Source organism: Lethenteron reissneri, chromosome 1 (assembly GCF_015708825.2).
Source record: "Lethenteron reissneri isolate LAM-NWPU_2019-01 chromosome 1, ASM1570882v1, whole genome shotgun sequence".
NCBI classification, from domain to species: Eukaryota; Metazoa; Chordata; class Hyperoartia; order Petromyzontiformes; family Petromyzontidae; genus Lethenteron; species Lethenteron reissneri.
In genome coordinates this window covers 8,722,623-8,739,214 of record NC_083779.1, presented here as the reverse complement: position 1 = coordinate 8,739,214, position 16,592 = coordinate 8,722,623, and the positions used below count along the sequence as shown (strand labels likewise).

The 16,592-nt window shown below is 54.9% G+C and overlaps 1 protein-coding gene across 1 annotated transcript; it reads left to right on the top strand.

Moving 5' to 3' along the window:
• The first annotated feature begins 8,309 nt into the window (after window positions 1–8,309).
• Window positions 8,310–16,286, top strand: LOC133357955 (E3 ubiquitin-protein ligase arih1-like). The gene is made up of 3 exons (XM_061576212.1): window positions 8,310–8,903; window positions 15,534–15,601; window positions 16,047–16,286. The coding sequence occupies exons 1-3, from the start codon at window positions 8,667–8,669 to the stop codon at window positions 16,249–16,251; spliced, it is 510 nt and encodes a 169-aa protein (XP_061432196.1). The 5' UTR covers window positions 8,310–8,666; the 3' UTR covers window positions 16,252–16,286.
• Window positions 16,287–16,592: the final 306 nt, after the last annotated feature.

The following is a 16,592-nucleotide window of genomic DNA, read 5'->3' as shown; positions in this document are numbered from 1 at the left end:
TCTTTGCACTTGTATTAGCAGAGGAAGAGCCCATTCTCTTTACATTGAAAATGTTAGTGATGTAGTGGAGCTGAGCGTCAATCATAATTGTAATATTGAAACAAATGGAGGGTGGGGGGGGGGCGGGGGGGGGTGGGGTAAGATTTCTTATTGCATTTTTTTTTACCAAGACGTACGAAGATAAAGCACTTTCACTCGAATGCAGAGCATCGTGCAGAGCATCGTACCATTAGAGCATCATGCATAGCATCGTGCAGAGAGCATCGTACAGAGAGCATCGTACAGAGAGCATCGTACAGAGAGCATTGTGTAGGGGCATCATGTAGGGGCATCGTGTAGGGGCATCGTACGGAGCGAGTGGTGGCGACGGGAGATCCGCGCGACGCGGCCCTGGCCCCATCGCTGCCCTCGCAGCAGCGAAGACGCCCCCCGCCCCTGCCCCCCGCTCCTGCCCCCCTCTTGAAAAACAGCAACGCAGCCAATCACAGTTCCGCTGTGGGGGGGGGGAGGGGGCGGCAGCGGCCCTGTCACGGGGGAGAAAGTCGGTGGCAGAAGCAGAAACATTCAATTCCATTTGCTTAGGGAGCATGTGCGAACCCCTGCTGAGCGTGAACGTGTCTCTCTCTGTCAAAGGGTGACACCTGGGGCCTAAATCTGTGGCACCAGCCCCCCAAAGGTGCTCTGGTGCCACAGATTGCAACTTCGGGGCGGTTATAATCAGATTTGATGCGGGACCGGTGGCCGCATGGAACAAACCGTTTAACGCCGGTTTGCAGGACACACAGATGTGTCCAGCAATAAACACAACACGGGCAACTGAGAAGGGAGGCCGGTTGCCACACCGTGGTGGTGTAGCGACTGGCTCCAGTGACTGGTAATCCAGCTCGCCTGTTCGGTTCTGTCTCTCGGCGTGGCAGTTGTGTAAAATCCCCGTTGCACGTCCGGCGAGCACGGCTGGCTACGTACGATGCGAAAGAATTTCAACATAGAGATTTACATTGCTGACTTTCGTAAGCTGTTAACCCGGTTTAACTGATAACCAACGCAAATCGGAACTTGATTTGGTGGCGCTGCCACTGCTGCGTCGCCAGTGGTACAACAGCTCACACAAGAAGTTCTCAAGTGTTATTGACGGACGCATTGAGGGTTTTGTGTCAAATCAGATCGCAGAGTGTTAAATAAGACAGGCAGGCGGCATCGTAACAAAACGGGCATCCTCACAGTGCGGGCAAATTAACCCACGACACTTAAATATAAACATCACCATGACACAACACCACAACATCCAAACGGTTACAGCTCGCCGCTGCACCACCCATTGACACACCGCGTTCTTCCACGGTGACCAATCTAAACAGCTATAAACATCGCATCCAGTTCTAGAATAACAAATTAAAACACAAGCCAACGGCGTCACAACAGCACGGTCTAATATAACACAGGAGGTAAACACCACCACGTGGGTTCCCCGTGTGTGCAGGGTGAGGATCACAGTCTCTGTGCTGCTACGTTTGCCTGGCGCTGTGAGTTGCGCGATGTCAGAGTGTGAGTGCGCGTGTGTGGGGAGCGGTGGTGCAGCGGTCAGCGCACTGAACTGCGAAAGCCGCAACCCGAGTTCGATTCCTGCTCATGATCGATAACAGTGGAAGCGAATGCGAACCGGTCCTGGGCTTCCCCCAGGTCGTCTCGGCCTCAAATTAGTAGCTGGTGTGATGTGTAAACGGCAGCACTGGGGAGACAAAGGCGGCCGGGGGTGGTGTTGGCCACCCACCCCCTTTCTGTGCCATTGCTGGCCTTCATAGGTGCTCGCTAACAGCACTTGCCCCCACAGTCTTAAAGACTACACGGGGGATCTTTGTGTTAATGTGTTAGTTTGTGTTAGTGTGTGATTGTGCGTGTGTATTCTGCATGGCTTTCAGTCGCGTTGATTGTTTATGATCTTGTGGTTCGTCCTCCCAGCCCCGTGGTGGCGCCCGGTGTCACCCACCTACTAGGGCAGTGGTTCTCAAATTGTGTTTCCTGGACCAACAACAATGCCACGGTCCTCCAGCTGGGCCGCGGGGATGTGAGGCAAATGCAGGTTGATGCGGAAATAATGACAATGTTAATACCTTCTTGGTTCTTTCGGTAAAGTCACATAGAAGGGAAATAATAAAAATAAAAAAAAAATAATTCTCACGACGTTTCGGCCACAACGCGAGCAGGACGGCTGCTTGCGTTGTGGCCGAAACGTCGTGAGAATTATTTTATTGTGTTTCTTTTTATTATTTCCATTCTACGTGACTTTACTGAAAGAACCAAGAAGATGAATCCCTGCAGTCACGAAAAGCTTTAAATCGTGAGAATTATTTTATTATGTTTCTTTTATTATTTCCATTCTACGTGACTTTACCGAAAGAACCAAGAAGATGAATCCCTGCAGTCACGAAAAGCTTTAAATCGTGAGAATTATTTTATTATGTTTCTTTTTATTATTTCCATTCTACGTGACTTTACCGAAAGAACCAAGAAGATGAATCCCTGCAGTCACGAAAAGCTTTAAATCGTGAGAATTATTTTATTATGTTTCTTTTTATTATTTCCATTCTACGTGACTTTACCGAAAGAACCAAGAAGATGAATCCCTGCAGTCACGAAAAGCTTTAAATCGTGAGAATTATTTTATTGTGTTTCTTTTTATTATTTCCATTCTACGTGACATTACCGAAAGAACCAAGAAGATGAATCCCTGCAGTCACGAAAAGCTTTAAATCGAAATTTAATGTTTATACATTTTGCTTCGGACATTCGTTAATATTTTACTGATATTTAATTTAAAATTTAGGTTAAGTAAACTACCCTGATTACACTACCTGAAACTTAAGATCTAAATGCCACCCCCCAAAAAAACCTTATATCTGCGTAAAAAAACCCCAATGTTCCAGTAATATGAATCATTTTGTACGACTGGTACAGGGACTCCTCTATTTACGAACGAGTTAGGTTCCAGAGGTCTGTTCGTGAGTCCAACTTTACTCCTGTCGATTCCAAAACATGTTGTACGGCATTGTACACTAAACACGGGGGAACGGCTTTAAAAGTTGTATAATATCCTGTAGATCTAGATGCCATGGGTTATTCACGTTCTGTAGATGCCACTGGTTCTTCACGTTCTGCAGATGTAGATGCTACTGGTTCTTCATGTTCTGCAGATGTAGATACTACTGGTTCTTCACGTTCTGCAGATGTAGATTCTACTGGTTCTTCACGTTCTGCAGATGTAGTTGCCACTGGTTCTTCACGTACTGCAGATGCCACTGGTTCTTCACGTTCTGTAGATGCCACTCGTTCGTCACGTTCTGTAGATGTAGATGCCACTGGTTCTTCACGTTCTGCAGATGTAGATGCCACTGGTTCTTCACGTTCTGCAGATGTAGATTCTACTGGTTCTTCACGTTCTGCAGATGTAGTTGCCACTGGTTCTTCACGTACTGCAGATGCCACTGGTTCTTCACGTTCTGTAGATGTAGATGCCACTGGTTCTTCACGTTCTGCAAATGTAGATGCTACTGGTTATTCACGTTCTGCAGATGTAGATGCCACTGGTTGTTCACGTTCTGTAGATGTAGATGCCACTGGTTATTCACGTTCTGCAGATATAGATGCCACTGGTTGTTCACGTTCTGCAGATGTAGATGCCACTGGTTCTTGACGTACTGCAGATGCATATGCCACTGGTTCTTCACGTTCTGCAGATGTAGATGCCACTGGTACTTCACGTTCTGCAGATGTAGATGCCACTGGTTCTTCACGTTCTGTAAATGTAGATGCCACTGGTTATTCACATTCTGAGATGTAGATGCCACTAGTTCTTCACGTTCTGTAGATGTAGATGCCACTGGTTCTTCACGTTCTGCAGATGTAGATGCCACTGGTTCTTCACGTTCTGCAGATGTAGATGCCACTGTTTCTTCACGTTCTGTAGATGCCACTGGTTCTTCACGTTCTGTAGATGCCACTGGTTCTTTGCGTTCTGCAGATGTAGATGCTACTGGCTCTTCCCGTTCTGAAGATGTAAATGCCACTGGATCTTCACGTACTGCAGATGCCACTGGTTCTTCACGTTCTGCAGATGTAGATGCCACTGGTTCTTCACGTTCTGCAGATGTAGATGCCACTGGTTCTTCACGTTCTGCAGATGTAGATGCCACTGGTTATTCACGTTCTGCAGATGTAGATGCCACTTGTTCTTCACGTTCTGCAGATGTAGATGCCACTGGTTCTTCACGCACTGCAGATGGAGATGCCACTGGTTCTTCACGTTCTGCAGATGTAGATGCCACTGGTTTTTCATGTTCTATAGATGTAGATGCCACTGGTTCTTCACGTTCTGCAGATGTAGATGCCACTGGTTCTTCACGTTCTGCAGATATAGATGCCACTGGTTCTTCATGTTCTATAGATGTAGATGCCACTGGTTCTTCACGTTCTGCAGATGTAGATGCCATTGGTTCTTCACGTTTTGCAGATATAGATGCCACTGGTTCTTCACGTTCTGCAGATGGAGATGCCACTGGTTCTTCATGTTCTGTAGATGTAGATGCCACTGGTTTTTCATGTTCTATAGATGTAGATGCCACTGGTTCTTCACGTTCTGCAGATGTAGATGCCACTGGTTCTTCACGTTCTGCAGATATAGATGCCACTGGTTCTTCACGTTCTGCAGATGTAGATGCTACTGGTTCTTCACGTTCTGCAGATATAGATGCCACTGGTTCTTCACGTTCTGCAGATGTAGATGCCACCACCGCCGTCTATTACGTGACGCGGTTGAACTTACGACTCTCAGTCCGAACAGGCAACTGGACGTACGGGACAGGTTTGTTCGCATTTCTGAAAGTTCATAACTCGAACGTTCGTAAGGAGAGGAGTCCCTGTATTTAGAGAAACAAGTGAATGCATTTTGTCACCAGGGGTGTCGGGGGGGGGGGTGGCTGGGTGGTCCGTGGGCTCATAAAAGTTTGAGAAACACTGCTCAAGAGGGAGGGTGGGAGGTCGAACCCCTCGGGCCCCATGTGCCCCCCCCCCCCAATTTTTTTTTACATCCACCGGTGCCACCCCGTGGTGAGAGTTGCTTGGCCCCGGCCCTGCGCCGTGGAGTGGAGGTAAACGAGTGACTGCGCCACGGGGAAGGCGAGCGGAGGGGGAGGTCAATGCTGCCTCTTCATTAAAGGTCTCTACCACTTTTCGTATAAGGAAAATAATGAAAATAAAACAATAAAATGAAATTCTCACGACGTTTCGGCCACAACGCAAGCAGCCGACCTCGGGTGAAGAAACGGAGCTGTCGGAAAGACAGCGTCAAGACGGCTGCTTCCGTTGTGGCCGAAACGTCGTGAGAATTTTATTTTATTAGGTCTCTACCACCTCCATTACCCAGGGCCCCCCCCATAAGGAGGGGGGGCCCTGGGTGGTTTTCAATTGTTGGGTGGGGGGGGGGGCAGGACGCCTGGCTGGGTTGAGGGGGCCCATCTGTGCTCGTGTTGCTGTTGCAATGTAGGCTCCTATTTAATGACGAGTACCCACGTGCTTTGTGAAACTTTGTGTAGAGGCGCTTACCACAGTCGTCGTCGTCGTCAGTATTGGAGGAGTCGTCTCCCTCGCTTAGGCTAGCTGCTTGTGAACACTACGATTATTATTATCAACATTAACAATAAACACGTGGTGCCGAGACCCACCAAGTCCGACTCCTGCTGCTGCTGCACGCGAACCGCGTGGAGGGGACACACGGAGAGGGGGGGACACGGGACACGTTCAGGCATTGAGGAGTGAGACAGGGACAACGGTCAGTCACAGAGATGAGAGGAGAGAGATGACACAGGGACATTTAAAGAGACCGTGGGCACGCGTAAATTAGGGTCGGTCATTTTTCAAAGGCGCATGCATGGTCAGACAAGCACGGGGGGGGGGGGGGGGGGGGGGGGGGGGGGGGGGTGGGAGACACGGGATTCACTGTGCTGGTGCGGCCAAGGGGACTGTGGCCTCCACTCTGCGGCCTTCACCAGACCCTGGGGCCCCTGATGGCGGCCTCTGGGCCCGCGGTAACCCCCTTCCCCCCCACCGCGTTCCGGCCGAACTACTAATGTCGCGGGCGGCGGTACCCGGGGTCAGACGCGATGACCCCGCGGCCTCGGCTGAGTTACGAGGGGGCCAGCGGCGAAGGCCGCTCGACCCGAATTCGCTCGCTGGCCTCACTACAACAATCACCACAAACACCAACAACAATCACAACAATCACCACAAACACAACAATCACAACAATCACGAGAATCACCACAACTACCACAACAATCACCACAAACACCAGCAACAATCACAACAACCACCACAACAATCACCACAAACACCAACAACAATCACGAGAATCACCACAACCACAACAATCACAACAATCACGAGAATCACCACAATCACCACAACAATCACCACAAACACCAACAACAATCACAACAATCACCACAACAATCACAACAATCATCACAATCACCACAAACACCAACAACAATCACAACAATCACCACAACAATCACAACAATCATCACAATCACCACAAACACCACAACAATCACCAGATTCACCACAACCACCACAACAATCACAACAATCATCACAATCACCACAACAATCACAACAATCATCACAATCACCACAACAATCACAACAATCATCACAATCAACCACAACAATCACAACAATCATCACAATCACCACAAACACCACAACAATCACCAGATTCACCACAACCACCACAACAATCATCACAATCACCACAACCACCACAACAATCACAACAATCATCACAATCACCACAAACACCAACAACAATCACCAGATTCACCACAACCACCACAACAATCATCACAATCATCACAATCACCACAAAAATCACAACAATCATCACAATCACCACAAACACCAACAACAATCACCAGATTCACCACAACCACCACAACAATCATCACAATCACCACAAACACCAACAACAATCAACACAACCACCACAACAATCACCACCACAACAATCACAACTACCAGAACAATCACAATAAGCATCACAACCACCACCACAATAACCACAACAACGACCACAACAACCACAAAAATCACCAAAACCACCACACCACAACAACCGCCATTCGCCACTAAGTGGTGGTGACGTCACCACGACGCTTGTGCCAGGCTAGGTGCACCTTGAGGCCACGTGAAGTGTCGAACGCTCGCTGGCAGGAGGTCACGGGGCAGACCCAGCAGGTGCCACGGGTCGACTGACCGAGATGACTGAGACGACTGGCTGATGCACCACCTGTGCCCCCTACTGTGCCAACTTGCTGTGCTTTAGCCACCCGGCGCTCCGCTCGTTGTTGTGAGCGTCGCTCCTCCGCCCTCTGCTGTTGCTGGAGGGCGACTGCCTCCAATTGCCCAGCAGCGTCCTTCACGAGCCTCCTCTATCACCACAACAACAACAACAACAGCCACACCGTGGAGGTGACGTCACCACGGCGCGATGGTTTGGTGGTTGCTGTTGTTGTGGTGGTTGGTGGTTGCTGTTGTTGGTGGTTGTTGTTGTAGTTGCTGCTGTTGGTGGCGTTCTGCACCGGGGTCGGAGAGGCGGGTCGAGTGGGCGGGGCGAAGTGGGGTGGGTGGCGGGGCGAAGGGGGGTGGTGGGCCGAGTGGGCGGGGCGAAGGGGGGTGGGTGGGCCGAGTGGGCGGGGCGAAGGGGGGTGGGTGGGTCGAGTGGGCGGGGCGAAGGGGGGTGGGTGGGCCGAGTGGGCGGGGCGAAGGGGGGTGGGTGGGCCGAGTGGGCGGGGGCGAAGGGGGGTGGGTGGGCCGAGTGGGCGGGGCGAAGGGGGGTGGGTGGGCTGAGTGGGCGGGGCGAAGGGGGTGGGTGGGCTGAGTGGGCGGGGCGAAGGGGGGTGGGTGGGCTGAGTGGGCGGGGCGAAGGGGGGTGGGTGGGCCGAGTGGGCGGGGCGAAGGGGGGTGGGTGGGCCGAGTGGGCGGGGCGAAGGGGGGTAGGTGGGCTGAGTGGGCGGGGCGAAGGGGGGTGGGTGGGCTGAGTGGGCGGGGCGAAGGGGGGTGGGTGGGCTGAGTGGCGGGGCGAAGGGGGGTGGGTGGGTCGAGTGGGCGGGGCGAAGGGGGGTGGGTGGGTCGAGTGGGCGGGGCGAAGGAGGGTGGGTGGGCTGAGTGGGCGGGGCGAAGGGGGGTGGGTGGGTCGAGTGGGCGGGGCGAAGGGGGGTGGGTGGGCCGAGTGGGCGGGGCTAAAGGGGGTGAACCCAGTGGGCGGTTGGGACGAGGGGGGCGGGCTGTGGGGGCGGTGACACTCGGGAAGGGGGTGGGGCGTGTTGGTGACGTCACGAGTTGATGCGGCGGTGACATCACGAGGAGGAGGAGGAGGACGAGAGGCGTTTATTGCTCACGGGCTCCCGCTTCCGTCCCCGGCTGTCTCCCCTCCGTGTCTCCCCCCCCTAACAACAACACATCGCCGCTGCTCCCCGTGTCTTCTCGCCCGCCCGCCGCTGAGCCTCTCCCCCCGCCGTCGGTTTATGGTCTCAGGCGCGGGGCTCCCGCGAGGGGCGTCCCGTCGCGCCGCGCAGTGACCGGCGCCGGCCGCCGCCGTTGCCGCCAGGACAATGGATTCGGACGAGGGCTTCATCTACGATGAAGACGAGGTGTACAGCGAGGAGGAGACCGACGAGGACGACGACGAAGACGAGACGTCCGAGATGGGCGAGGTGGAGATGCAGGAGCCCGTGCTCGAGGCCGGCCAAGCCGGCGACGGGGACGAGTTCCCGCACGAGGTGCTCACGGCCGAGCAGGTGGTGCAGCACATGGTGGAGTGCATCAAGGAGGTGAACGAGGTGATCGAGGTGAGCGGAGAGAGGTCGGGGTGGGTGATGCGACGCTGTCTAGGGGGCCCCCCTCTTGGGAGCTTGGGACAGGCCGATGGGGTCGGGCTGTCACGGGGAGGGTTGTCTCTCCGATGGGCGTACGGAGACTCGCTGTCTAGAAGACACGGCGAGATCTGTCTCCCCGTGTAATGAGAGAGAGAGAAGGGGGGGGGTGCTTGGCTCCAGGAAGACAGGAACACACGGGGAGACGAGGCACAGAAAGACACAAACACAGGAGTGACGATGACATGGGGAGACACAGTGAGACTCGGAGATAAACAGACACAGGAAGACAATGACACGGGGAGATCGAGACACAGGGACGCTGAGCCATAGAGATGAACGCGGAAACGGAGACACAGGGACACGGGAATACCTACACAGGGAGGGAGACACGGGGAGACACGGGGACATACGAGACAGACACGGGGACACACAGCTGTAGGGAGACACGGGTAGATGGGAGACACAGGAGGACACACCGCAGTAGGGAGACACGGGTCGATGGGGAGACACGGGTACATGAGGAGACACAGCGACGGAAGGGAGAGAGACACGAGGACACAGATGTAGAGAGACACGGGTAGATGGGGAGACACAGGAGGACACACCGCAGTAGGGAGACACGGGTCGATGGGGAGACACGGGTACGTGGGGAGACACACGAGGACACCGCAGTAGGGAGACACGGGTCGATGGGGAGACACGGGTACGTGGGGAGACACGGGTACGTGGGGAGACACACGAGGACACCGCAGTAGGGAGACACGGGTACATGGGGAGACAGAGAGAGACACAAGGACGCAGCTGTAGGGAGACACGGGTACATGGGGAGACAGAGAGAGACACAAGGACGCAGCTGTAGGGAGACACGGGTACATGGGGAGACAGAGAGAGACACGAGGACGCAGCTGTAGGGAGACACGGGTACATGGGGAGACAGAGAGAGACACGAGGACGCAGCTGTAGGGAGACACGGGTACATGGGGAGACAGAGAGAGACACGAGGACGCAGCTGTAGGGAGACACGGGTACATGGGGAGACAGAGAGAGACACGAGGACGCAGCTGTAGGGAGACACGGGGGTGGAAGGGGGTGGAGGGGTGCCCGCGGCCCGGGTCGTCTGTCTGGCCCCGGCTGTAAGATGGCGGCTCCCCCGCGTCTCCCCCGCGGAGGCCGCGACTTGTGGAGTTGCGAGGCTGCGGCTCGCGAGGAGCCGCGGGGCCGCGGGCTCCGTCTCCCCGGAGTCCGTGCCCAGGCCCCGCGCCGCCTGCGCCATCAAAATCCAGCCGAGTCACCCGTGCCGGGCCGAAGCCTCGGGCACTCCTTGCGGCCTAGCGGGAGCAGGCGGCCTCGGGCGTGGGGAAGAATCAGGAAAGTGCCTAGGCTGCTCGTCAGCGAGTAGGCCTCGTCTGGTCGAGTTTCCAACGGCAAAAAACGGCGAAACCAGCGGGGGGAGAGGAGGGGGGAGAGAGACAGGGAAGGGGGAGACGGGAGATAGACAGAGAACAGGGGTACACAGAGAAGGGAGAGACAGAAGAGAGACAGGGAAGGGGGAGAAGGGGGAGAAGGGGGATAGACAGCGAAGGGGGAGAGACGGGAGATGGACAGAGAAGGGGGTACACAGAGAAGGGAGAGACAGAAGAGAGACAGGGAAGGGGGAGAAGGGGATAGACAGCGAAGGGGGAGAGACGGGAGATGGACAGAGAAGGGGGGTACACAGAGAAGGTAGAGACATAAGAGAGACAGGGAATGGGGAGACGGGAGAAGGGGGGTAGACAGAGAAAGGAGAGACAGAAGAGAGACAGCGAAGGGGGAGAGAGAAGAGAGACAGAGAAGGGGGAGACGGGGAAGAGAGACGGGGAAGGGGGAGAGAAGGGAGATAGACAGAGAAGGGGCATAGACAGAGAAGAGAGACAGGGAAGGGGGAGACGGAAGAAAGGGGATAGACAGCGAAGGGAGAGGCAGAGAAGAGAGACAGGGAAGGGGGAGAGAGACTGGGGATATACAGAGAAGGGAGAGACAGAAGAGAGACAGGGAAGGGGGAGACGGGAGAAGGGGGATATACAGAGAAGGGAGAGACAGAGAAGAGAGACAGGGAAGGGAGAGAGACGGGAGATAGACAGAGAAAGGGGGTACACAGAGAAGGGGGATAGACGGAAAAGAGAGACAGGGAAGGGGGAGAAGGGGACTAGACAAGAGAAGGAAGAAAGGGTAGAGACGGAGAAGAGAGAAGGGAGATAGACAAGAGAAGAGAGACAGGGAAGGGAGAGAGACGGGAGATAGACAGAGAAAGGGGGTACACAGAGAAGGGGGATAGACGGAAAAGAGAGACAGGGAAGGGGGAGAAGGGGAATAGACAAGAGAAGGAAGAAAGGGTAGAGACGGAGAAGAGAGAAGGGAGATAGACAAGAGAAGAGAGACAGAGAAGGGGGAGAGACAGAGAATGAAGAGGGGGGATAGACAGAGAATAGAGACATGGAAGGGGGAGACGAGAGAAGGGGCATCTACAGAGAAGGGAGACAGGGAAGGGCAGCGAAGGGGGATAGACAGAGAAGGGGGGAGACAAAGAATGGCAGAGCAGGGAGGGGGGAGAGACAGAGAAGGGAGACGGGGAAGGGGGAGACATGGAATGGCTAGACAGAGAGGGGGGGGGGGGACGAAGATGGGGGAGAGACAGAGAATAGAGACATAATCGAGAGGGAGAGACAGAATAGAGAGAGACAGAATAGAGGGAGAGACAGAATAGAGAAGAGATAGAATATAGAGACAGAATAGAGGGAGAGACAGAATAGTGAGAGACAGAATAGAGAGGGAGAGACAAGAGGGAGAAGAGGGAGAGACAGAGAATAGAGCGACAGAGAAAAGAGAAGAGGGAGAGACAGAAGAGAGAGACAGAGAAAAGGGGGAAACCGAGAAAGGTAGAGACAAAGCAGAATACAGAAGGGAGAGAGAGAAACAAGAGAGTGGAGCAAAGACAGTCCACCACGGCACGATGGAGGGAAAGACAGCCGGTGCAGTAGGATTAGAGAGGACTCGGGGGGTTTCCGAGGGGTGCAGGGGACGTGAGCGCTCGCGCCATGGGTGAGATGAGTGAAGGTTGGAACATTGGGACCGCGACATGAACCATACATTAAATATAACCAGCCATGCTCAATCCACTGGTGGATTAAGCCCCCCTCTCTCCCCCCCCCCTAAGCTGCCGCCACCTCTCACGATCATGCGCTGTAACATCCACCCAGCACATGGCACCTGAGCTGAATTAATGAGCCCCTACATTACCCTACATGACCCTTTACACTACCCCCTACAGGACCCTGACACTACCCCCTACAGGACCCTGACACTACCCCCTACAGGACCTGAACTACCCCTACAGGACCCTGACACTACCCCCTACAGGACCCTGACACTACCCCCTACAGGATCCTGACACTACCCCCTACAGGACCCTGACCCTACCCCCTACAGGCCCTGACACTACCCCCTACAGGACCCTGACACTACCCCCTACAGGACCCTGACACTACCCCTTACAGGATCCTAACACTACCCCTACAGGATCCTGACACTACCCCCTACAGGACCCTGACACTACCCCTACAGGATCCTGACACTACCCCTACAGGATCCTGACACTACCCCTACAGACCCTGAACACCCCTACAGGATCCTGACACTACCCCCTACAGGATCCTGACACTACCCCCTACAGGATCCTGACACTACGCCCTACAGGACCCTGACACTACCCCCTACAGGACCCTGACACTACCCCTACAGGATCCTGACACTACCCCCTACAGGACCCTGACACTACCCCTACAGGACCCTGACACTATCCCTACGGGACCCTGACACTACCCCTACAGGATCCTGACACTACCCCCTACAGGACCCTGACACTACCCCTACAGGACCCTGACACTACCCCATACAGGACCCTGACACTACCCCCTACAGGACCCTGACACTACCCCTACAGGACCCTGACACTACCCCCTACAGGACCCTGACACTACCCCTACAGGATCCTGACACTACCCCTACAGGACCCTGACACTACCCCCTACAGGACCCTGACACTACCCCTACAGGACCCTGACACTACCCCTACAGGACCCTGACACTACCCCCTACAGGACCCTGACACTACCCCCTACAGGACCCTGACACTACCCCCTACAGGACCCTGACACTACCCCTACAGGACCCTGACACTACCCCCTACAGGACCCTGACACTACCCCTACAGGATCCTGACACTACCCCTACAGGACCCTGACACTACCCCCTACAGGACCTGACACTACCCCTACAGGACCCTGACACTACCCCTACAGGACCCTGACACTACCCCCTACAGGACCCTGACACTACCCCTACAGGACCCTGACACTACCCCTACAGGACCCTGACACTACCCCCTACAGGACCTGACACTACCCCCTACAGGACCTGACACTACCCTACAGGATGCTGACACTACCCATACAGGACCCTGACACTACCCCCTACAGGACCCTGACACTACCCCCTACAGGACCCTGACACTACCCTTACAGGATCCTGACACTACCCCTACAGGACCCTGACACTACCCCCTACAGGATCCTGACACTACCCCCTACAGGATCCTGACACTACCCCTACAGGATCCTGACACTACCCCTACAGGGTCCTGACACTACCCCCTACAGGATCATGACACTATCCCCTACAGGATCCTGACACTATCCCCTACAGGACCCTGACACTACCCCTACAGGACCCTGACACTACCCCTACAGGATCCTGACACTACCCCCTACAGGATCCTGACACTACCCCTACAGGACTCAAACACTACCCCCTACAGGACCCTGACACTACCCCCTACAGGACCCTGACACTACCCCCTACAGGACCCTGACACTACCCCCTACAGGATCCTGACACTACCCCTACAGGACTCAAACACTACCCCCTACAGGACCCTGACACTACCCCCCTACAGGATCCTGACACTACCCCCTACAGGATCCTGACACTACCCCTACAGGACTCAAACACTACCCCCTACAGGACCCTGACACCACCCCTACAGGACCCAACACTACCCCCTACAGGACCCTGACACTACCCCCCTACAGGATCCTGACACTACCCCCTACAGGATCCTGACACTACCCCTACAGGACTCAAACACTACCCCCTACAGGACCCTGACACTACCCCTACAGGACCCAAACACTACCCCCTACAGGACCCTGACACTACCCCCCTACAGGATCCTGACACTACCCCCTACAGGATCCTGAAACTACCCCTACAGGACCCAAACACTACCCCCTACAGGACCCTGACACTATCCCCCTACAGGATCCTGACACTACCCCCTACAGGATCCTGACACTACCCCTACAGGACCCAAACACTACCCCCTACAGGACCCTGACACTACCCCCTACAGGATCCTAACACTACCCCCTACAGGACCCTGACACTACCCCCCTACAGGATCCTGACACTACCCCCTACAGGATCCTGACACTACCCCTACAGGACCCAAACACTACCCCCTACAGGACCCTGACACTATCCCCTACATTACCCTATTTGACCCTTTACAATACCCCCTACGGCGACTTGCACTACTCCCTACATCACCCTCTATTACCCACACATTACCCCCTACAGGGCTCTTACACGACCCCCCCCCCCCAAATTATCCTCTCCATTACCCCTACACCTACATTTTCCCTACAATTTACCCGCTTACTTTCTTCCCATAGGGGATTGTCCTTGTTGGCGTTATCCAATGCCTGTCTGGTTTACCCCTTTTTCGTGCTGTCAACGCTGTCTGTGTTAATGAATTTATTAGAATCTGTGACATTTGCTGTTATACGTAGCGGCCTCTAGTGGCTGCAAAGGGTATAGGTGTAGATATGACTGCATAGTGCATGCAGCCGCACGTAGGAATCGAGTAGCGTCGATTCAAATACTCGCGATTTTATGTTTAGGAATCAATTATATTCCATCGTACGTCTAAACCGTGTGGTTGCCTTCGCCTGTGTGGTTACCCATATGTGGTTACTGACGTGTGCTTACCGTACCCTTGGTGGTTGCCGTCCTGTAATTACTCTCTGGGGTTACCTACCCCTACGTGGTTACCCTTGCAGTGTGGTTAACCACCACCCAATGTGGTTACCCTACCTCGTGTGATTACCTCCCCCGCCCCGTGTAGTTTCCTGCCCCCCCCCACCACTCCGTGTGCCCCCCCCCCCCCCCTCGTGTGGGAGGTGAGGGGGGTGGCTACTGCCCGCAGCTGTCAGTGTGAGCCGCGCCGCCACAGCACTCGGCACACACGTGACTCGTCATTACATAAGCAGCGCGTGTTTACTTCCACTCCCTGGTGGGGGGCACGATCACGAAGGCGGGGTGGTGGGCCCCCCTCCCCCCCACCTAGGTAGCGAGGACATAGCAGAAGCCCCCCGTGCCCCCCCCCCATCTCCCCCCTCCCACGCGTGCGGGTGTTGATTTGTAATCCGGTGTGAATCTTGAGATTAACTGGGCTCCCCCCGTCGCCCCCCCCCACCCACCTGTCCCTGTGCCCTTGTGCCTCCACAGATCCCCGCCACTACCACCCGCATCCTACTCAGTCACTTCAACTGGGACAAGGAGAAGCTCATGGAGAGGCGAGTGGGGGGTGGGGGGGTTTGCTGCGGGGTTCTGGGGGGTCCTAGGGGGTCCTGGGGAGTGGGTGGTCTCTGGTAGGGAATTAGGGAGTTGGCTTGGAGGGACCCGGGCTGTGTGTGTGTATGTGATGGATGAGTCTGGTGGAGTGGGGGTGAGTGTGGGATGAAGTGGGTAAGCGTGTTGGTGAGTGTGCCAAAGTATGTTGAGTATGGGGAAGTGTTTGGTGAGTGTGGTATAGTGTAGGTCAGTATTGGTGAGTACGAGTTGGTGTGGCTGACTTGGGCCCTGGAAGCGGCGTCTGTGTGTGCGTTGAGCTCGGGGGGGAGGTACACAGGCTTTAACCCCTGTGCTGTGCTATGTGTGTGTGATGGTGAGTGACCCTGTGCCGTGTGAGCGAGTGACCCCAATGCGGGACGGAGAGTGACACCGGTCCGTGCGACGCAGGTATTTCGATGGCAACCTGGACAAGCTGTTTGCCGAGTGCCACGTGATCAACCCCAACAATCGCAAGCTGCGCTCGGCGCGGCCCACGTCCACGCGCTCCTCCTCCCAGGAGGTCTTCTGCTGGATCTGCTACCTGACCTTCCCTCCCTCGGTCAGTCTCTGCATGTTCGCTCGCTCGTGTCTGTGTGCCGCAACACGCGTTTAGCCCATACACATGCGTAGAGACCCATAGGCTGAGATAGAGACCCATAGGTTTACATTGAGACCCATAGGCTCACGTAGAGACCCATTGGCTCACGTAGAGACCCATAGGCTCACGTAGAGCACCCATAGGCTCACGTAGAGACCCATATGGGCTCACGTAGAGACCCATAGGCTCACGTAGAGACCCATAGGCTCACGTAGAGACCCTAGGCTCACGTAGAGACCCATAGGCACGTAGAGACCATAGGCTCACGTAGAGACCATAGGCTCACGTAGAGACCCATAGCTCACGTAGAGACCCATAGGCTCACGTAGAGACCATAGGCTCACGTAGAGACCCAT